General features: G+C 37.4%; 1 protein-coding gene across 1 annotated transcript; it reads left to right on the forward strand.

Moving 5' to 3' along the window:
- The first annotated feature begins 8,663 nt into the window (after nt 1–8,663).
- On the forward strand, nt 8,664–16,020 carry LOC146465321 (uncharacterized). Its single transcript, XM_085128556.1, has 4 exons — nt 8,664–9,038; nt 10,364–10,508; nt 12,601–12,772; nt 13,976–16,020. Exons 1-4 carry the CDS (start codon nt 8,718–8,720, stop codon nt 14,115–14,117), a joined length of 780 nt encoding a protein of 259 aa, XP_084984682.1. The 5' UTR covers nt 8,664–8,717; the 3' UTR covers nt 14,118–16,020.
- Nucleotides 16,021–19,140: the final 3,120 nt, after the last annotated feature.

The raw sequence follows: 19,140 nt of genomic DNA on the forward strand, positions 1-19,140 counted from the left end.
CGGATAAAGTTCGTGTTTTTTTTTTCAAATGACAACATCGAAGACGACATGGATAGATCGTTTAGCAAAATAACTCGTAGCAGTAAAATTAATAGACTAAAATAAAATAAGAAGAAAATAATACAGGTACAGAGAGTACACGCTTTCCATAAAATGAATAATACAGTGAATTCCTTACAATACTATTCTTCAATTATACTTTGCAAACGAGTTGGAAGATATGCAATAAATTCTACAATTTGCAACTACAAGGTGCTTCATATAATATTAAGTATTATAGAGTGCTACTCTTTTCCTTCCAGATAAAAAAGAAACACACGATGTTATACTGATACCGCATTAGACGGTTATAAACTTAGAGACAATAAAAGAATATACAGCAGATAGGAAAAATCTTCAAGTTAATGTTTTGTAAGGATGGAATTATATCAATCCTAACAACAATACAACCAACTTATTTTTCCACCTCATTTATTCGAGCCGCTATGGTTTCTAGAGAAATTTTGTTACTTAAAGAGGACATGGCTGGAATATTTTAATCTTCAAATCAATAGTTTATTGAATACACAGTATTTGAATCCATACTGCACTTTTTGCATTGGGAGAATTGAAATGTTTGACATTTGGTGATTTCTTTGAAAAGTTTAAATTTTCTCTTATTATTTTTAAAATTTCAAGGCACATTAATGAAGTATTTTGTTCCTTTTAACTTAAGAGCGATAAATAATTAATTATACCACATTTAAATCCGTATCGAGCGTCCTATTTCCATTCGAAGAAATTAGGTGGCTGACATTTCGAAGTGCAAACTGCCACAGATATCTTCTAGCCGTTATTAATTTTGTGTTAAAAGAATATATAAGATTAATAGACATCTATTTATAACCAATGTTGTGTACACTGAGGACTAAATCGTTAGTCTTTAAATTTAACACCTTGTGAACGAAACGTATTGTGTTCCTTTTAACTTGAGAGCGATAAATAATCGATAAATAATTAATTATACCACATTTCAATCCGCATCGAGCGTCCTATTTCCAATTAATAAGATACCTCATTGCCTTAAGTTTATAACATAGTGCCTATGCATCCCTATCTAACTGTTACAGAAAATTTCAGATGAAACTTTCTCGTTCGCAGACTATACCATTGTGGCGTGTTTGTGAACAGCTGATAACAACCTTTGTTTTTCTGTACAGCGCATTAAGAGAATTTTGTAATGAATCACTATGTCTTTGAAGAATTAGTTCATGCGTGTAGCTGTGCGTATATCGAGTTATGGATGCAGTTGGGAAGTTTGGAAAGCAATCAAGAAGCTATTAAAAGCTGCCCTCAGCTACGCCTCGAGCAACTGTTTAGCTTTTCTCGTGCTCTCCCAACTTACCGCGTGCATCCATAACTCGATATACCTACGCTGAGCATGACCTTAAGTCTTAATTCAAGGGCCGACAACCTTAAGGGAGTTGACGTCTATTAATTTTTTTAACTGAAAATTACTAAGAAATCTCTCACATTACGCGTTTAAGATAACGGATTAAACTTTCTTCACAAGATAAAACTTCTGATGGTATATACGATGGCATACTACAGGTAGGTTAACATATTTTGAGAAACAAACATATGTTATATTTGTACAAGTATTTTTTGCATGGTAATTCATGCTGCGCATAAAGTTCGTAGCACTAAAATTAATTGACCAAAATAAAACAAGAAAAAAATATTACAGTTACAGAAAATATACGTTTTCCAGGGAATGAATAATACTGTGAATTCTTCTGAAACTATTCTTTAATTACATTTTGCAAACGAGTTGGAAGATATGCAATTAATTCTACAATTTGGAACTACAAGGTGCTTCATATAATGTTTAGCATTGTGGAGTACTATTCTCTTCCTTCCAGAAAAAAACACGTTGTTATACTGATACCGCAGTGGACGGTTATTAAAATAGAGACAATAATAAAATATATACCACATAGAAAAATCTTCTGGTTACTGTTTTGTAAGGATGGAATTATATCAATCCTTACAACAATTCAACCAACTTTTTCACTTCATTTATTCGAGCCGCTGTGGTTTCTAGGGACATTTTTGTTACTTAATGGGGACATGGCAGTAGAATATTTTAATCTTCAAATCAATAGGTTATTGAACACACAGTATTTGAATCTATACTGCACTATTTGCATTCGGAGAAATGAAATGGCTGACATAAGGTGATTTCTTTGAAAAGTTGAAATTTTCTCTTATTATTATGTGTAATCAAATGGTGACGAATGAAATAAAGGCTCGGGAAATTATTATTAGAATTTTGACAAAACGCAAGTGAAATTGTTTCCTAATTTGATTGCCTTTTAACAGCATGGGTGACAAATTACGCTCACAATCGTGGGTTTCTGACTTGTTTATTGCATCGACAACTCCAAGCATTGAAAAGTTTCAAGCATACATTTTGGCTAAAGTTCACAATTTTCTGAATTTCTCGACAAAAAGTCCTTTCGAATCCTTCTTGCTGTTTATAAAATGTTTCAAAGTTGATTGGCTATAGTCATGACTGAACTGAAAACGGCGACCATGTAAAATGCGCTCGAAATATAAGTTGTCGCTAAAAGTTTATTATATGGCCAAAGCAAACTGACCTAGATGAAATTCAAGCGAAACTTGAATATACAAAGTTAAAACGTTAAGAGCTGGCAAGGCACATGGCTGCGGACAACATCCCTGAACATCACACCGGGCTTGTTGTGCATCATGGCGGTGAAGATGAAGCGTTAGCCTGTCCTTGGTTGATTACCACATTGCAGTTATGGAAATTGTAGACGTGGCCACTGCCCACCGCTGCACTGAAACTGAATAAGCTGCTGAAGGGGACTCGACTGGTTGTCTGGTTAAACTGGATTTCTTTGCATCAATCATGTTAGACAGTTTTCGCTGCTCGTCTTTGTTCCCGGAGTCGTATGCTTCAACGCTTTGTTCTTGTCGATGGCCAGTTATTGTTATTATTTCGGATTTTGGAACTCCCTTGGCTTTTAGCTTCCTGACCACCGCTTACCGGACTGCGTGGTTGGATAATTTTTTGTCAGGGCACATTTCTTGTAAAGGTGAGTTTTCTTTCATGCTTTTCATAATTTTAATTTGCTGATGGTATTTTTACCCATTCGGCTTTTCTTGTACCATACGTCTGTTTTGGTGGGGTTGTCGATGCACGCTAAGTAGGAAGGACCAGATAACTTTAAATCCTCAGGCCTGTTGGACAGGTAACTCTTAAAAAGAGCGACAGTTGCGAACATTTTGGGTAGCACAGACTTCGGCTGAACTCGCAAACCTCCTTGTCGTGTTTTTGTCAGGCATTCTGCGAAGGTTACTAACTCGTTGCCGTTGTCGTCTTTATTTAGCGTGAAATCCTCCACATTCATAGTATAATGTTCTTGGCAGCCACGAAGACCAAGATGCTGTGACAGCAGCCACCACATTGTATTAAGGAGTGACCTTGGAGATGAATTTCCAAGCTGTCCGCTTTCCCTCTTGTTAGGCTTCTTGACTTATTTGGAAATTTTTCTTTACCTTCATTTCTTAGCTTACGCGCCTTTCCCTCAAGAGCTTTTCGGGAATTGAAAAATTCTCTGTCCTTTATACTGAATTGAAAAAGAATAACCTTTCTCTTTCAAGTGCGGTCAAGAGCTGCTTGCATCACTTTTAAGGACCCAGGTTCGTAGTCGGTTCCATCTTGTTTACAAACGCAGGCAAAAAACCGCTCGTGTACTTGATCCAACTGCTCAGGACGAACCGTCTCAGGGTTTTTCTAAGGGCCATTTTTATCACACCAGTTCTCAAAAACCCTCACCCAGTTAATTGGGCTCTTTCGAGTATTTAGGTTTTCCGCAGCGTCTTTTAATGCCGTAACTTCTTCATCCATAACGTCTTTAAACCTGGACGCCATCTTGGTACTGAGATATATGAAACGTTGCCATGACAATTTTGTAATTTCACATGTGAAATTATAAATTAACGCTGAAATTTGGCGCCAAAGTTAAGGAGTAATTTGTCACCCATGATATTATTTTTAAAATTTCAAGGCACTTTAATGAAGTATTTCGTTCTTTTTAACTTGAGAGCGATAAATAATTAATTATACCACATTTAAATCCGTATAGAGCGTCCTTTTTGCATTCGAAGAAATTAAGTGGCTAACATTTCGGAGTACAGACTGCTTTAGATATCTTCTAGCCTTTATTAATTTTGTGTTAAAAATATATATAAGCTTAACAGACATCTATTTATAACCAATGTTGTGTGCACGGCGGACTCAATCGTTAGTCTTGAAATTTAACACCTTGCAAACACAACGGCCCATTTCTACTGGATGTTACGTAACATCACCGATCGAAAACGGTCATTTTCCTGCGAGCCGTGCAAAGTTGACAGGCTAACACATTTATCAGCCATTTTAGTTCAGTAGTTGCTGTTAATTTTTTTCCAATAAGTGACAAATTTCGGGCTTAATAGTTAAAGCGATCTTTAATTTAAAGGCACATTAATGAAGTATTTTCTTCCTTTTTACTTGAGAGCGATCAATAATTAATTGTACCACAATTGAAACCGTATCGAGCGTCCTATTTTCATTCGAAGAAATTATGTGGCTGACATGCCGGAGTGCAAACGGCCTTAGATATCTTCTAGCCGTTGTGAGTTTTGTGTTAAAAAAATATCAGCTTAATAGATATCTATTTATAACCAGCGGACTAGATCGTTAGTCTTGAAATTTAACACGTTGCGGGCAAAACGGCCGAATTCTACTGGATGTTACGTAACTTCGCTGATCGAAAGCGGACTTAAATACATTATCTATGATTTACTCACCAGGCTAAAAACATCACAATTCTTTCATATGTACCACTCATACACATTCCAATCCTAGCAGTATACATAAAGTTTGCTTGCTTTTATTTCCAGAATCTGGCTCCCACTTCCCAGCAAAAAAGCTTCTAAACTCTCAAGGTGATGCTTCTAAAAAAGATTTTTTACTCCATTAATTCAAGATTTTTTTGATAGGGTGTCAACGAATCTCGTACACAGTGTCCTCAAGCTTTTTGGCAAGCAGTTGGTCGCCAGGAGAGACTCTGGAGAACTTGACAAAAACAATGGATTTATTGATTGGTTGCCCCGTAATGGGTTGCATTTTTTTTACCGCAGAAATCCTGCGGTAATAAAATTCCAGTGCGCCACGAGTCTCTCCTGGCGACCAACCGCTGACCAAAGATCTTAGGACTCTGGGTTCGAGATTGGGTGTTAGCTCTGACGATAGCAAAAAATCGTCCTGAGGCTCAAATTGCAACTTGTCGAGTAAACCTCTTCACTTGGCTATCGGAATCCGGCTGCTTAAATTTTTTTTTTTTTTTTTTTTTTGTGGGAGTGAGCAATTATTTTTCTTTTTTGACTTGAAATCTTAAGAGCAACTCAGTTGCTAAGAAATTCATATTCGAATTTTATCTAAAATATAGATTTCGCTGATAACTCTTCCATCAACTTCTCTTGGTAAGTACGTAACAAATAAGAAATACTAACGGATAATTTTAATTTTCTTAAAAATTTTGTGATTCGAACATTTTCGGAAACCCACTGACGACTGAGATAGTGAATTTTGCAAGACTTGCAGTTGTTAGTTCTGGAGAATACAGATTATTCAAAACCAACTTATTCGCTAGTTATAAAGATGACCCTTCACGTTTATAATATGATGAATTGCAATCATAAGCTTTAATTACTGTACAAAGCTGAGGGTACAAAGTTTATCTACTTTGAGGACTTATTGCAACTGCGATTTAGCTCAAGTTTAGAGGAAAAAAATGCAAACGCAGCTCGTATTCACAGGTTCTTCTACATATCAGTGGTATTAGTTCCATCCATCGTCTGTGAAAATGTGTTGAAACGTTTGGCCGAAATCCAGGTTCTGTTCCAAAGTGTAAGGTGAAAGTTGTGACATTCGACTAACGCGGCCGTATTCCCATCGAACATGTCATACAACAAATGTTCGCAACAAACCAAGAAATGAGATAACTATCTCTTTGAAATTTCACCACCAAGCGAGATTGAACATTTCTTACCAATTTCATTGTAATAAAATATTCTGGAAGAGTGTCATTAAAGCATGGGCAATAGGAAACATGGGTTTCGACTAAGCAAATTATAATATTACATTTATCTCAAATACAGTTGAATTACTCACAATGAAATAGTCTTTAGTCTTTGCTGGTCGTTTCTCCCCATTTATTTCTTGTAGAAGAGCCCTGATTAACAAGTAACAACGCGCCGTTTGACTCAGAACAAATTTAGCCTGCATCGCCTGCATGACAAATTCGTCAACATTCGTTGGTCATTCGTTACAGTCTTGGTAACCGTGCGTCCTACTGAAATCCCAGCCGCGGTTGCTAAGCGCGCTAGTGTTAACTCATAATCCCCCCTGGGTAGGAACCAAACTCGATCAATCGTGGGAGGCTCGTAAGAAGAAACTATGCCCATCTCCATATAAGGAAGAAAAGGGTGTCCGCTCCTGGGGGTCTAAAAGGCCGATAAAAGTCTGGTAACGAAGAGGTGTCGGACAATGTTCAGGAAAGAGAAAACTGGAAACAAGAATCGCTTCGAGTTCAAAATATGTGGTTAGTTGGAAGCTGTTTCACCGGAATATTTCGTTGTTTGTTTTGAATACCTTGCCATGGAACCACAAACTAACTTCATTCCAGGTTTGGAAAAAAACACCATCGTTTTAAAGTGCGTTTACTCCAGTTCAGCGCTTGAAAGACGTTTTTTAAAGTGTTCGATTTGTTTTCTTCTGTATTATAGCAATTGCTGCATTTTGCCATAAAATTATCTATATCTCTTTAAGCTTGCCAGAAGTGCAAGTAATTTAACTGCAACAAATTTCATACGATGTTGAAGCCATCCGAAGAAGCTGGAGTTGGCGTTCGCTCAAGCTGGGAAGACCGGACTGCAATACGTCAAGTAATGTTTGTAAAAATCCTGAATAAAATGTTATTACATGTAATGGAACTTTTTCCTTCGTTAATCTACTTCTTGACCTTCTTCTGTTTATCTGACTTAGAAAAGTTATCATTGATTTCAATACACAGTTTGGCCAACAGCAATCCAATAAACTAAGCATTTTTCAAAGCCCAAATATATCAGTACAGTCATATATTTCAAAATTGTTTTTGACTCCCTCCATGTGGGGAGAGTAATCTTTTTGTCATATTTTGTAACTAGCAAGGGGTGGAAGGAGTTTGCAGTGCTCTTACCAGGTGCAGACGAATTTGAAAAACAATGCCTATTGTATTTTCGGTTCAGTGATTGGCCAATAGCTCTAATCTCCTAGCAACGGTTAAATCGTTTCCCACCCATTCACTTTTTAGTGTTAACGCTCACGCGCTTAGCGGCCGCGCCTGGGGTTTCAATAACATGGCACGGTTACCAAGACTTAACGAATGCATGCTGGCGATATAAGAATGTTATGGCTATTCTACAAGAAATAAATGGGGAGAAACCACCAGAAAAGACAAAAGACTACTTTATCTTCAAATAATAACACACGGTTTAGGTCATCCGAAACATGTATTCCAAACTTCACATCCATCTTCAGTTTCGAATGCAAATAGAACCGCTAGTCGGTGTAATATAAATACAACACGTATAGAATAATAATATAATCACCGATTAACACAAAGAAATTCACAGAATTCCACAAAAAATGTTATTCAGGAATCTAGATTGCATATGAAACTTAAATCTTTCTTTGCGTTTGGTGCGAGGTTGTGGAACTGTCTGTATCAAGACGTCCTCTCGAAAATACAGAGGAAAGAACACAGAATTCACAACAACGACTGGCGTAAACTAACGAAAAGAGCTTTTAAAAGAAAACTTCACAAATTACTTTTAATCGTGCTTGGGTTTGTGGATTATTATGTTGACGCCCATTCTTTAATATTGAAATTTAATGCCAATAATTATTGTACGCTATAGCTATGTGTTTCGCTACGTGTTTCGTTTAAAATTGCATGTCTTTGTCTTATATTGTAGTGATATTGTAGCAATATAGTAGTCTTTTAGCTTTAATACTTAATTTTTGTTTCTTACTAATTATTGTACCTTATAGCTACGTGTTTCGTTTACAACTACATGTCACACTCTTACATTATAATGCCGATATTGTAGCAATATTGTAGTCTTAATTTTTGTCTATTAATAATACCCGCCAAGATTAGCTAATTCTATATGCGGGTTGTGTAAATTGTCTTTGTATATTTGTTGGAAATAATAAAAAATTAAAATTGAAATTGAATTGAATTGAATTGATAAGAATAAGTGAAGTTAAAATGAAAGTGATAGAATGACATGATTGACTTGTTTGTTTAATGAGGGTTTTTTCCACCCAATGTTTAAAACCTCCTTAATTTTGAGTTGGAAAGACGTGGAGGCGGTGTCAAGAATTGAGAAACAATCTTCTGAACACAAAGCTTTGCATGTTTCAGACCCGTTGATGTACTGGAAGATATGTGAATTCGTATCACATGTTAAATGTTCACGAACACGTGTAGCAAGACGTCGGTTTGTCTCATATTACAGGAATAATTATCGTAGAAAGAGAACCTCAGATCAGACTTCTCAATCCTACGCGTACTTTTTGAGATTCTTAACTTTGAAATTTTATCCTTAGTTTCAGGTCTATGACGATTTTAAAGAAGATGTGGTTTGTGCTGTTGCCATTCATTGTCGTAGGTGAACAATACGTCCATCAAACGTTTTACAGAATAAAGGACAAGTCATTGCTTGGAAATGTTACAGCGGTGAGGGAAGTCAAGAGTGCCTTAGATTGCTCCTTTACTTGCTTGCAGTACGGCCCCTTCGCCTGCCTTTCCTTTAACCTCAATACAAGGAAGAATGAGAACGGCTTTCACTTGTGTGAAATAAGCAACTCGGAAAGATATTTGGAGCCTCACAAAGTTCAAGAAAGGCCTAGCTATGACTACTACGGGACTAAAATTGAAGTAAGTTCATTTTAAAAGCCTAATCTCTCTTTGTGCGTTTTCATTTATTCTATTTTGAATGATTCTTTAGAAGCCTGAAGCCATATAAGTCTTTACAAATTATTATTTAATATCAAAAATATTATTGGCGTCTCCTTTTCAAATAACGTAGCGAAATGAAGCTTATATGCCTTTTGAAACAGGTAGGCGCATTTGAAGAACAATTAGTCTACAAGAAGTCCGTTATTTTTGCTATTGCATGACATATTCCTTTTACATAGATAGTTTCTTACAAGATACAGTCTGTCTATGAAATGGTTTCTTTTTTCTTTCCTTTTTTACGACGCAGTCGTTTTGTGCCTGGCTTTGAATTTCCCTTTCAAAATCCGTTTCTAAAACAACACAAGAACCGCACGCGAAAATATTAACAATCGATAAATCGTTTTAAGGACACCATAAGAGAAGTGGTCAAAACTACTATTCACAAACAGGACCCACCAAACTACAAAACAGATGGTGGCCTCTGCCTGCATCCCCCTTCCTCAACCTCAAAGGATGGTGTCTTATTGCATAGCCACCCCACTTTTCAGCAGTAAAAATGATAGTGAGATTCTAACCGCACTTTTTTTGTTCATCTGATTTTTGCTAGCTGAATTATATTTCTGTGTTAACTCAAATTTTAAAGCCAATAAAATTTTGTGGGTATTGTTCATGATATAGGTGGTGTCTTCGATAACCCCCTACCCCAGATAAGGTTGGTCCTCTTCGAACAAACTTGTTATGACCCGTTCTTCAATTTACTTACCCTAAGGAGGGCAAAACAGCTTAATCTTCTGTCATTGGAAATTTACGTTGACAACCATTTAGTTGTTTCAGACCGCAGTCAAACTAAAATCGTCTTGAGGATGATGTATTATTCAGTAAGTGAAACAGACATACTCGGAAAAAGGAAATCCGAGTGCTCCTGACCTGACCGATTACTAGTTCGGATGTTTGGATGTTCGGATGTTTGGAGTTTAATGGCCTTAGCTCTCACGAGTCTCCTGTAGGTCAGTGCTAGAGCGTCCCGAAATAGTAATCGGAAGGTCTTGGGTTCGACTCCTGATAGGAGCACTCGGATTTCCTTTTTCCGAGTATACCTGCGTCATTCACTGAATAATACATCATTCTCATTCATTCACCAGGCTTAAAATATGCCATCACATTTATTCCATTGCGCATAAAATCTTCTTGATCATTTTGTCATGATCTTTTGTACAATGAATTACTTAGATCTGGCGTAAACTCAGCATGGTAATAAAAATTAATTAAAATTGTTCTAACGGTTTCATTATCACATGTTTCAGTCTCTTTTTAGCATTCGCCCCTGTACCAGCAGCCCGTGCAACCATGGTGGAACTTGCACCGAGGGTCCATGGCTGGGGAAATTTTCCTGTCACTGCAAACCAGCACTTAAAGTCCTGCCGTTTATCGACGATAAATGCAATATTGGTGGGTAACTCAAATTTAATGAAATACACTTTAGCCCCTCATAGGCAGATTTATACCTATAATTATGCAATAACATTTCTGTTATTTTATTATTGCAATTTCGTCGCGAGCTGATTCTGCCCATGCGGACTTTAGCTTTAAACATTTATACCTGTTTCCTGACGTTCGTCGAAGGAGATCGCTCCCTAATTATGTGAGGTTGCGGCGATTCCGTGAGAGCTTTGTGCAGTCAAGCAAATCTTTTCAAGTAGTTTCTTTGGTTGGGTCGTGTACCATTTCGGCATCATTTTTAATTAATAAGTTAGGATAAATGGACAAGAGAAGTCATCGATAACCTTATACAAAGATGAATACAGCATTCAAACAAACCGGCGAAAATTGACGAAAAACCATTATACGTTCGAACAGCCATTGTTAAATCTATTTCTATTTTTTTTTGTTTTCATTATATTTGTGGTGTGGCAAAATAAATAAACCAAATAAACTCAGCCATTGCTTGGAGCAACCCAGTGAAGCTGAATGCGTTGTGATGCTTGTAACGCACCCGGTCAAATGTAAATTAGGCTAGTTCTAGAGCCTTGATGGGGTTTCTAGTTTTGATTCTCAGCTATCAGCTAAACTGAAGTTACGGCCATTTCTCAGCTATCAATTAATTATGCCGGACCGCAGTTAACTTTAATCTCACGTCTCTTACGGCTTTGTATTGTATCAACGGTATCGCTATGGTTACCCGAAGAGTGCCAAGTACTATCCGAAGATTACCGTAGAACTTTCGATTGACTCCAATCTCTTTCGAGACTCTACAAATACAGCTTAAAATTTTTTTAGGACCTGGCAGCTTCTAGAAACAACGTGTGTGGAGCTCCGAGCTATTCTCGGAAAATTCCGATTAGTCGATAAACAATAGCTGCTGTCAGACAAGTTTGATGCGTAAATTCAGATCACTAGGAAAATTGCTTCGGTGAGAGAGAGTAGCAGCGATGTGTTCGTAAATTTAAGCGATCAACTCGGCGGCTTAGTTCTAAAAGAGGAACAGAAGCTAGCAGTAGAAGCGTTTTCTCGGAAAATATGAAATGGCCGTTCTTCCCACTGGTTTCGGGAAATCCATTATTTATCAAAGCTTCGACTTTGCCAACACGGCCTCGATTGTGGTTGTTGATCCGTTTCGCAGTATTTTCCAAGACCAGTTGCAGTCAAAAGACTTTGGTTTAAAAGCAGTTGCCTTCAAGAAGATCCCACAATTATTAAAAGACATTTGTGCCAACAAGTACAATGTAATTTTCGCATCCGCGCGGAACAAGCTTTGTCGGCAGAATTCACCGCAGGATGCTTTAAAATGATATAACGACAGCTTTCCAGTTGTTTTTGTGTCGTCGATTTCTTTTACTCTGGGCCCTGAAGAAAAATTCGAATTTTGGCCTTTTCAAAGAAGCTCGGCGATTATTCACCTCCGCTCCTAATCAGTAATGTTCTGGCCTGGTGTTCTGGTCATTGAATAACAATGCAGAATTGTTATCTATTAGCTGTCATTTTTAGTTGGATTTTTAATGGGTTTAACAAATTGTGGGCGGAGTTACCCTGAACGCGTCTGTTACAGCTAAGAGCGCAGTCCCTTTCTTTTCCTTTCCCGTTTTTTATGCCTCTCTCCAAGTCCCCTTCCGCTCGTTTGCTCTATTTTTTTTCCGCGCTCGGCTATTTCACGCGACCTCTCGACTATCCAGAAAGGGACTGCTTGCAGTCTACTTATCTATCAATTCTCAGCTGACAGTTTACCCCATGGAGACCCTTTGATTTAAATAGTGATTAAAATCTCATAGAGTCACTTTGTTAGCCATTAAAAATCATTCAAATGACTTCTGATCAAGTTGTTGAAACGGCAGTAAGTTTTACATCACCAACAGCATTTCAGCAATGAACCTTGTATTCTAGTCCCGGAAAATGATACTGCTGAGACAGGCTGAGACACCTCGGTTGAAACCAATTAGGAGATGCAAATATAATTTCCTTTTTCCCTCTCTCTACCAAAGAGAGCTGGGCACAGTCTAATGACTACGGATCTTAAAACATTTGTATGTAACTTATTACCTTTCAGATCTAAGTAACGTGAGTTTTTCTAAGGGCTATGCAAACGTACACTTTGGCTACGTGGGTCGTTACGCCCTGAATTATTATGACGCCAAACGATTTTGTGAACTTCACGGAGCAACATTGGCCACGTACAGTCAGCTCCACAAAGCCTGGGAGGCTGGTTTGGAGCGCTGCGAGTAAGTTAATAGGTCATTTCTCCATTAATGGTTATTAAAAAAATTCATTCATTCATTCATTCATTCATTCATTCATTCATTCATTCATTCATTCATTCATTCATTCATTCATTCATTCATTCATTCATTCATTCATTCATTCATTCATTCATTCATTCATTCATTCATTCATTCATTCATTCATTCATTCATTCGTCCGACCGTCCGTCCGTTCGTCCATCCATCCATCCGTCCGAGTTCCGTCCGATTGTTCGTCCGTTCATCCGTCCGTTGTTTCTTTTGTTCGTTCGCTCATTAATTCACTCATTCAACCGAGCGTTCGTTTGTTCTTTGTTCGTTCATTTGTTTGTGTCCTTATTTATTCTTACAACTCAGGGTCCACTGCAGCAATCAAGCAGGAATCTCTTTTCCCGGTGCTGGGGTCGGACTTTTTTTCTGTTTTTCACAAGGAGAACAATTTACAGGATTTCTAAGTTATAATGTTTGCCCAAGGGGTACAATACCCAATTTGCACTTTACCTTGTAGACGAAATCTGACGCTGGAAAAGCGGAAATTACAACGATATCCCAGTTACGAAAGAATTATAATTTTAGATAATTATTAATAGTTAAAACTATAAAGTGTAGGAAGGTTAAAACTATAAAGTGTAGGAAGGTTAAATTAAGTTATAATGTTTGCCCAAGGGGTACAATACCCAATTTGCACTTTACCTTGTAGACGAAATCTGACGCTGGAAAAGCGGAAATTACAACGATATCCCAGTTACGAAAGAATTATAATTTTAGATAATTATTAATAGTTAAAACTATAAAGTGTAGGAAGGTTAAATTTCCTCTGTAGGATTTGAAAATTTGTAAAATTAACAAATCATCTCCGACTCTCGGGGGAGATTCGGCTTTCAATTGACTGTGGAAATCAAAATGCCTTTCTTCTTGTTTCGCTCTTCCACTTCCCATGATTGATTTCAGCATGCCGCGCCATTTTCTTCAACAGAAGCAAAACCAAACAAACTGCGTCTTTGCCACTGGTGTTTTGTCTCGTGTCGTAATTGGCTTATTAGGTTGTTTGTTTTTGCAGTGATTGGCTAGAGTAACTACTGTGTTTCTGGTTAACAAGGATTAGTCAAAAGTTGTTTTTGGTCAAGCAAACAAGATTCCATTGAAAATCACTTTGCAATCATTGTGTTGTCTTATCTTATTCAGGTATGGTTGGCTGATAGATGAAACTGCTCAATTTCCAATGCAAAGAATGGATCCGAAATGTGGAAACTTCATTGGTGTTTCTGGATTTACGTCACCCATCGATAAACAAGAGAAGTACGACGCTTGGTGTTATAAGAAGTGAAAATGTACACGCTCAGTCGATCAAAACTCATTTTGCTCCACCAAACTGAACGAGTGCAAAAGAAATGACCAATTCACTTCTCAGACAACCTTACTGCCCTACATCATTAATTAACTCTTTCACGTCTAGATCCTCCAAGAACAAATCAGAGAAATCAGTTTGAACGAAAGTTTTTTGGCAAAGTAATAGAAAAGCATTTTCAGCGAAATGAAGCGAAAAGCAATTTAATTAGACTGGCGTCTTTGAGCCATGGCGGGCAGGCTGAAGGTTGGCATTAGCTATTTTAATCATATGACACGAACAAGGTTGCTTAAAGTAATAAGGTCTAAGAAGAAAAGAGGTGAAGGAACTAATTACACTGTACATTGCATTTATCCAAATCAGAAACGTATGAGATAATCCTCACCCGCGTTGAGTAACCGACACTAAACAACAGTCATTTGCAGGATTTCGCCAACCTTATGTACAAAGTTAATAATTGCCTTGTACCAAGTTGTGTGTCTGAGTTTTGTTTTGTTTTTAATTAGCTTTGCATACTACTGAATACAATGTTTACAATACTACACACTACTTACAGGCTTACAATAATTTAAATTTGATTTGCAATATTAACAATACTTACTATATTTACAAAACTAAATGTACTTACCATTCTTTATAATATTAAGGATGTTATTAAGGTAAGGTCGGCACACACGAGGGGGCAAGTCGCTGGGACAATTGCGGGGACAAGTCCCTTGGAGGGTTACACACATCGAAATAGCAAAATTTATGACGCTTTCACTAAAATTCGGGTAGTGAAGAGACGAAAAAGGAGCGGTCCTAAACAGTGAAATCGAAGTTACTAAATTTTAAAACCGCGCAAGACACTGAAACACACGTACACGTCAATAAAACAGCACTTTGTCGATGTATAAAATTAGTCAGTAACTTACAATTCGAATGTTTGTTTTGTTTTTTAAAGTTCCAGGTATACTACTGATTCAAAACAGAAAAAAAGCAGCTATTCACAAACAAAACTTCAATACTTGTTCAACCTCACCGTCGGCCGCCATCTTGAAACGGAGTTCTTAAGGGGTTATGGGACATAAAATACTGATCAACGATTGGTTTATTTTCATTTGGTCACAGGGACTTGTCCCACGAACAGTTCACACTTAGGACCAGCATAATTTGAAGGGACAAGTCTTGAATTCGTGGGACAAGTCGCAGGGACCAAATTTTGGTTCCTGCGACTAAATGTTTTGAAGAAATGGGTAGTTCACACGGAGGGACTAACGGTCTCCGGGACTAATCGCGGGAACTAGTCGCAGGGACTAGTCCCTTCGTGTGTGCCGACCTTTATGTGCCTGAGTTATTTAAGGTCCAGAGCTCTCAACACTAGCTCAGAATTGTGATTTTGAGATACCTCGTTTTAACACCATATACTACGGAAAACAGCACTGAGATACGAGGGGCCATATATTTAGTCGAAACTTAGTAGTAAACCCAGGAACCAGCCAAGTCTCAAAGCGTTCAAGGCAAAAATACGCAACATAGGCGTTTCAAGTCACAGATAATAACAGCAGTTGCTCTTATGAATGATGAATATTGTGCACTTGTTTTAGACTTGCTTACTTTTATTCTCACACATTGCGAGTAAATTGAGTATTTTTAGATTCTGCAACTTATGAATTACATTTGTTTTACATTTGTTTACTTCTGTTCCTGCACAGTGTAAATAGTTTTGGTATCTTAGATTGGTTTGTAGAAAGATAGGTGTCCTCAATTATCTTACCGTTTAGCTAAATGCAGTGACACTTGAATAAAGTTCTTATTGTTATTGCAGTTAATTAACATTGTCAAGTTAATAATAAAAGTAACACAATAATACTTCACTAATGAATAATGTTAAGGTGGCGAAAAAGAGTACATCGTCAAATTAAAACTGCAACAACCAGCAGCGCGAGAACAACCCTGTAACAGCTTATTGTATAGGAGATGCTGTATAGTATGTGAGATCAGTTCTTGTAGGTCAGTGTGTCCTCCTCAGCAAGTCTTCGCTAATCAGGCCCCGGTAGTTCAAAGAGTGGATAACTTTATTCAGTGGATAAGTCGCCATCTAGCAGATGGAATGTATTACTTGGAGTACATTTTATCCGCTGGATAACGTTATTCATTCTTTGAATAACCGGGTCCTGGACAAATAGGTGAAAAAGATAAACAGTGAACGGAGTAAAAGAAGAGGATGATTATTTTATCGGAGAGAAAACCAAAACGTAATCTTTTCTGAGGGTCTAGGGAAAATTTCTCAAGTCTTCAAGTTACTTCTTCCTTCAAGGCCTGATTTTACTTCTCCAGTTTACCATTTTTGTTAATATGAACTCCAACGAGTTATTAAGGGCGGTGGTTCCTAATAGAAAAGTAGTTTTGTGCAGTTTATGACTATGCCGGTAATGCAGATCTAAGCAAGGCCTATATTTGAATCCAAAGTGAAAATTTTGGGCAAACACGCATTTTTATTTTCATTTTTCCTTTTTAATCAACAATAATTCCAAAAAGCGTTAAAATACAACTCACTGTATGGCATTTTTTTCCCAAATTGAAGCATAGTTATTTCTAAAACTTGCATGATTACCCCCAATTTTCTTTTTGGATTTCAATAGCCTTTGCTTATATCTCTTTGTTTCGCACATAGTCATACACCGTGCTAGAACACCTTCGAATTAGTAGGCATCTTGCTTAAGAAATTAGTGATACTCGGACCATCCCAAGATGCGCAGAAAGTATGCACAATGGCAAAAGGAGACCGGAACACCCCAAGATGTACAGAACGTAACATATGCGCAATGGCAAAGGGAGGCAGCGTCCTTATAAGCTTTTGTATTGCACGCGGAGGGTACGATTTTCAACCATGAGTCTATCTGTGTTCCTTTGGAGTTTACTCAGCGTTATCCAGATTTCTGGTCAGGTCAATCTCACGGTCCGAGGTCATTTCCTCTTCAAGGGCCCTCGTTTACTTAACAGTAGGAGTTCCAAGCAAACTACTGCTGCTGTTCCTTTCTCCACGCCTCCTTCTCAAAATAGTAGCTGTTTTATTGATCTCGTTAAATTTTTGGTCGTTATATTTTAAGGTAAGGTGAGGATAGGGTTTAGTGTTTACTGTTACCTGTCCTTTACATGTAGTGTTTGCTGTTAAATTTTGTCAATATTTTAATGTTAACTGATTCCAGAAAAAATGATGTCAAGTGTTTGAGAGTTCGTCTTTAGGAAAAATTGTCATTTAGTATTGAATATACTTTCCTGCTCTGTAAAAATCACGCGGTGATAATGCTTGACCTTTGAGTCCGTGCTCAGAAGGGCAGTTGTCCAACAGTTTCATTCCGCAGTGGTTTTTTCTTTTTTCTTTCTATTGATATGTAATCTGAGAAGACGTTCTTGAGAACAGAGTCGATTAAAAGTGACACATCATGGCGGCGGCCACGACTGCTTTTATCAAAAGCCGTGCTGGCCCTTTTGGAGCCATTTTTGTTTTTATTTGTATCAAATTTGCTGTTACAATGCATTTTACTGTTAGATGTTAGATGTTTAAGAGCCCGGATAAAATTGAACTGTTTGATATTACATAGCCAAAAATTTCAGTGTTAAGAGTTTTCGAGATACCCCCATCCAGACGCCTCTTGAAACGGAGAAAACCGGCCCCTCGTGTTGCGACTCTCCCTAGGACCCCAGGTTTATTTTTGCTAATATTTAGCGCCATGTAAAATGAATATGCTTTAAAATGTCATAAAACCCAAACCACCATTTTAATCTCGGCTTTGTCTATAAATGCTGTTTGGCAGTTAGTTACACTCTTGTGCTTAATTGATAACCGAAGATGACAATACTCGTGCAGGTGCCATATTAACCCTCTTTTATATCGGAACGTCTCATTGAAGTCGTGCTGTGGCACATTGTTTCGGCAGAATATTACGAGCAAATTTCATTTTAAACAACAGAAACCCTCTCAACTTTTCACAGCACTGCCTATCACTATCCTTTAGATGCATAATATTTGCGTTCGTGAACAGCATGAGAAGTTTTCACACTATCGAAAGCCCAGAATTAACTATCGCAATGAATTAACACCTATTTGCCTTGGCATAGACAACTGCAATTGGCTTGAATAAATTAAAACTGAATAAAACGAAAATTATTTAGGCGTATTTTCCAGCCGGCGGCGTCTTATCTGTCAGCTCTGCGCGGATTTTCTCAGATATAATTGCTAGCCAGTTGTTATTGAAATTATATATATTCTTCATTTTGTGATGTAGATAATTATACCGCAGTATAAATGTACTAATTTTCTCGCTTTATTGCTAGAAAAATGTAAAAAAACTCTACTAGAACTCAATGTTTACGTGTTTCAAATTTCATGGTCGGGAGATACAAATAAGAAACGTACCAGTTGAGGTTGGGAGTTGAGGTTTTTGTAGTACTTTGTATTTTATGTTGCCATCAGTTAGCAGAACTTTAGAAGCCTTTTGACGCTTTTTCAATACTTTAACAATTTATATGGTCATGCAAATAAAACTTATTGTTGTTGTTGGGAGTAAGTAGCCAGTAGATCATTGAGCATTAAATCATCAACAGCAGTATAAAAAAATTACGCATACAGTGTGTATTGAAATAAAGGTTGTTTAATCTTTGAAAGGCTCTTCATTTCTATTTAGTTACCAAACCTAGCGCGCTTGTCCTAGAAATCGGTGGTAGTTTACATGATAATAAAGTGCTTTTTAGACGCATTTCAAGATAATTAATTCTTTTCACACATTCATACACGCACATATGCTGGGTGCAAGCCATTTATAAAACATTTATTACGTTCGGTACCAAAGTAACTCCTTTAATTGTAAATGAACCTCCTACAAATTATCTGGCTCTGCAATTTTACATCTGAGGTTTTCCATGAAGGGAAAAATATCATCTCATCGAGGTATGGTATGTTCCGTTTACCAAGGGTTTCTTACAAAATTCATGAAAGGGAAAGGCGACGACATTTCGT

Source organism: Pavona decussata, unplaced genomic scaffold (assembly GCF_977016875.1).
Source record: "Pavona decussata unplaced genomic scaffold, jaPavDecu1.1 SCAFFOLD_156, whole genome shotgun sequence".
In the NCBI taxonomy this organism is placed as follows: Eukaryota; Metazoa; Cnidaria; class Anthozoa; order Scleractinia; family Agariciidae; genus Pavona; species Pavona decussata.

Excerpts from the sequence above, each read along its gene's own strand:
- LOC146465321 (XM_085128556.1), top strand. The coding sequence starts at position 8,718 with ATGACGATTTTAAAGAAGATGTGGTTTGTGCTGTTGCCATTCATTGTC. Across the intron at positions 10,509-12,600 it reads CGACGATAAATGCAATATTG|ATCTAAGTAACGTGAGTTTT; the intron begins GTGGGTAACTCA and ends ATTACCTTTCAG. Across the intron at positions 12,773-13,975 it reads GCTGGTTTGGAGCGCTGCGA|GTATGGTTGGCTGATAGATG; the intron begins GTAAGTTAATAG and ends TATCTTATTCAG.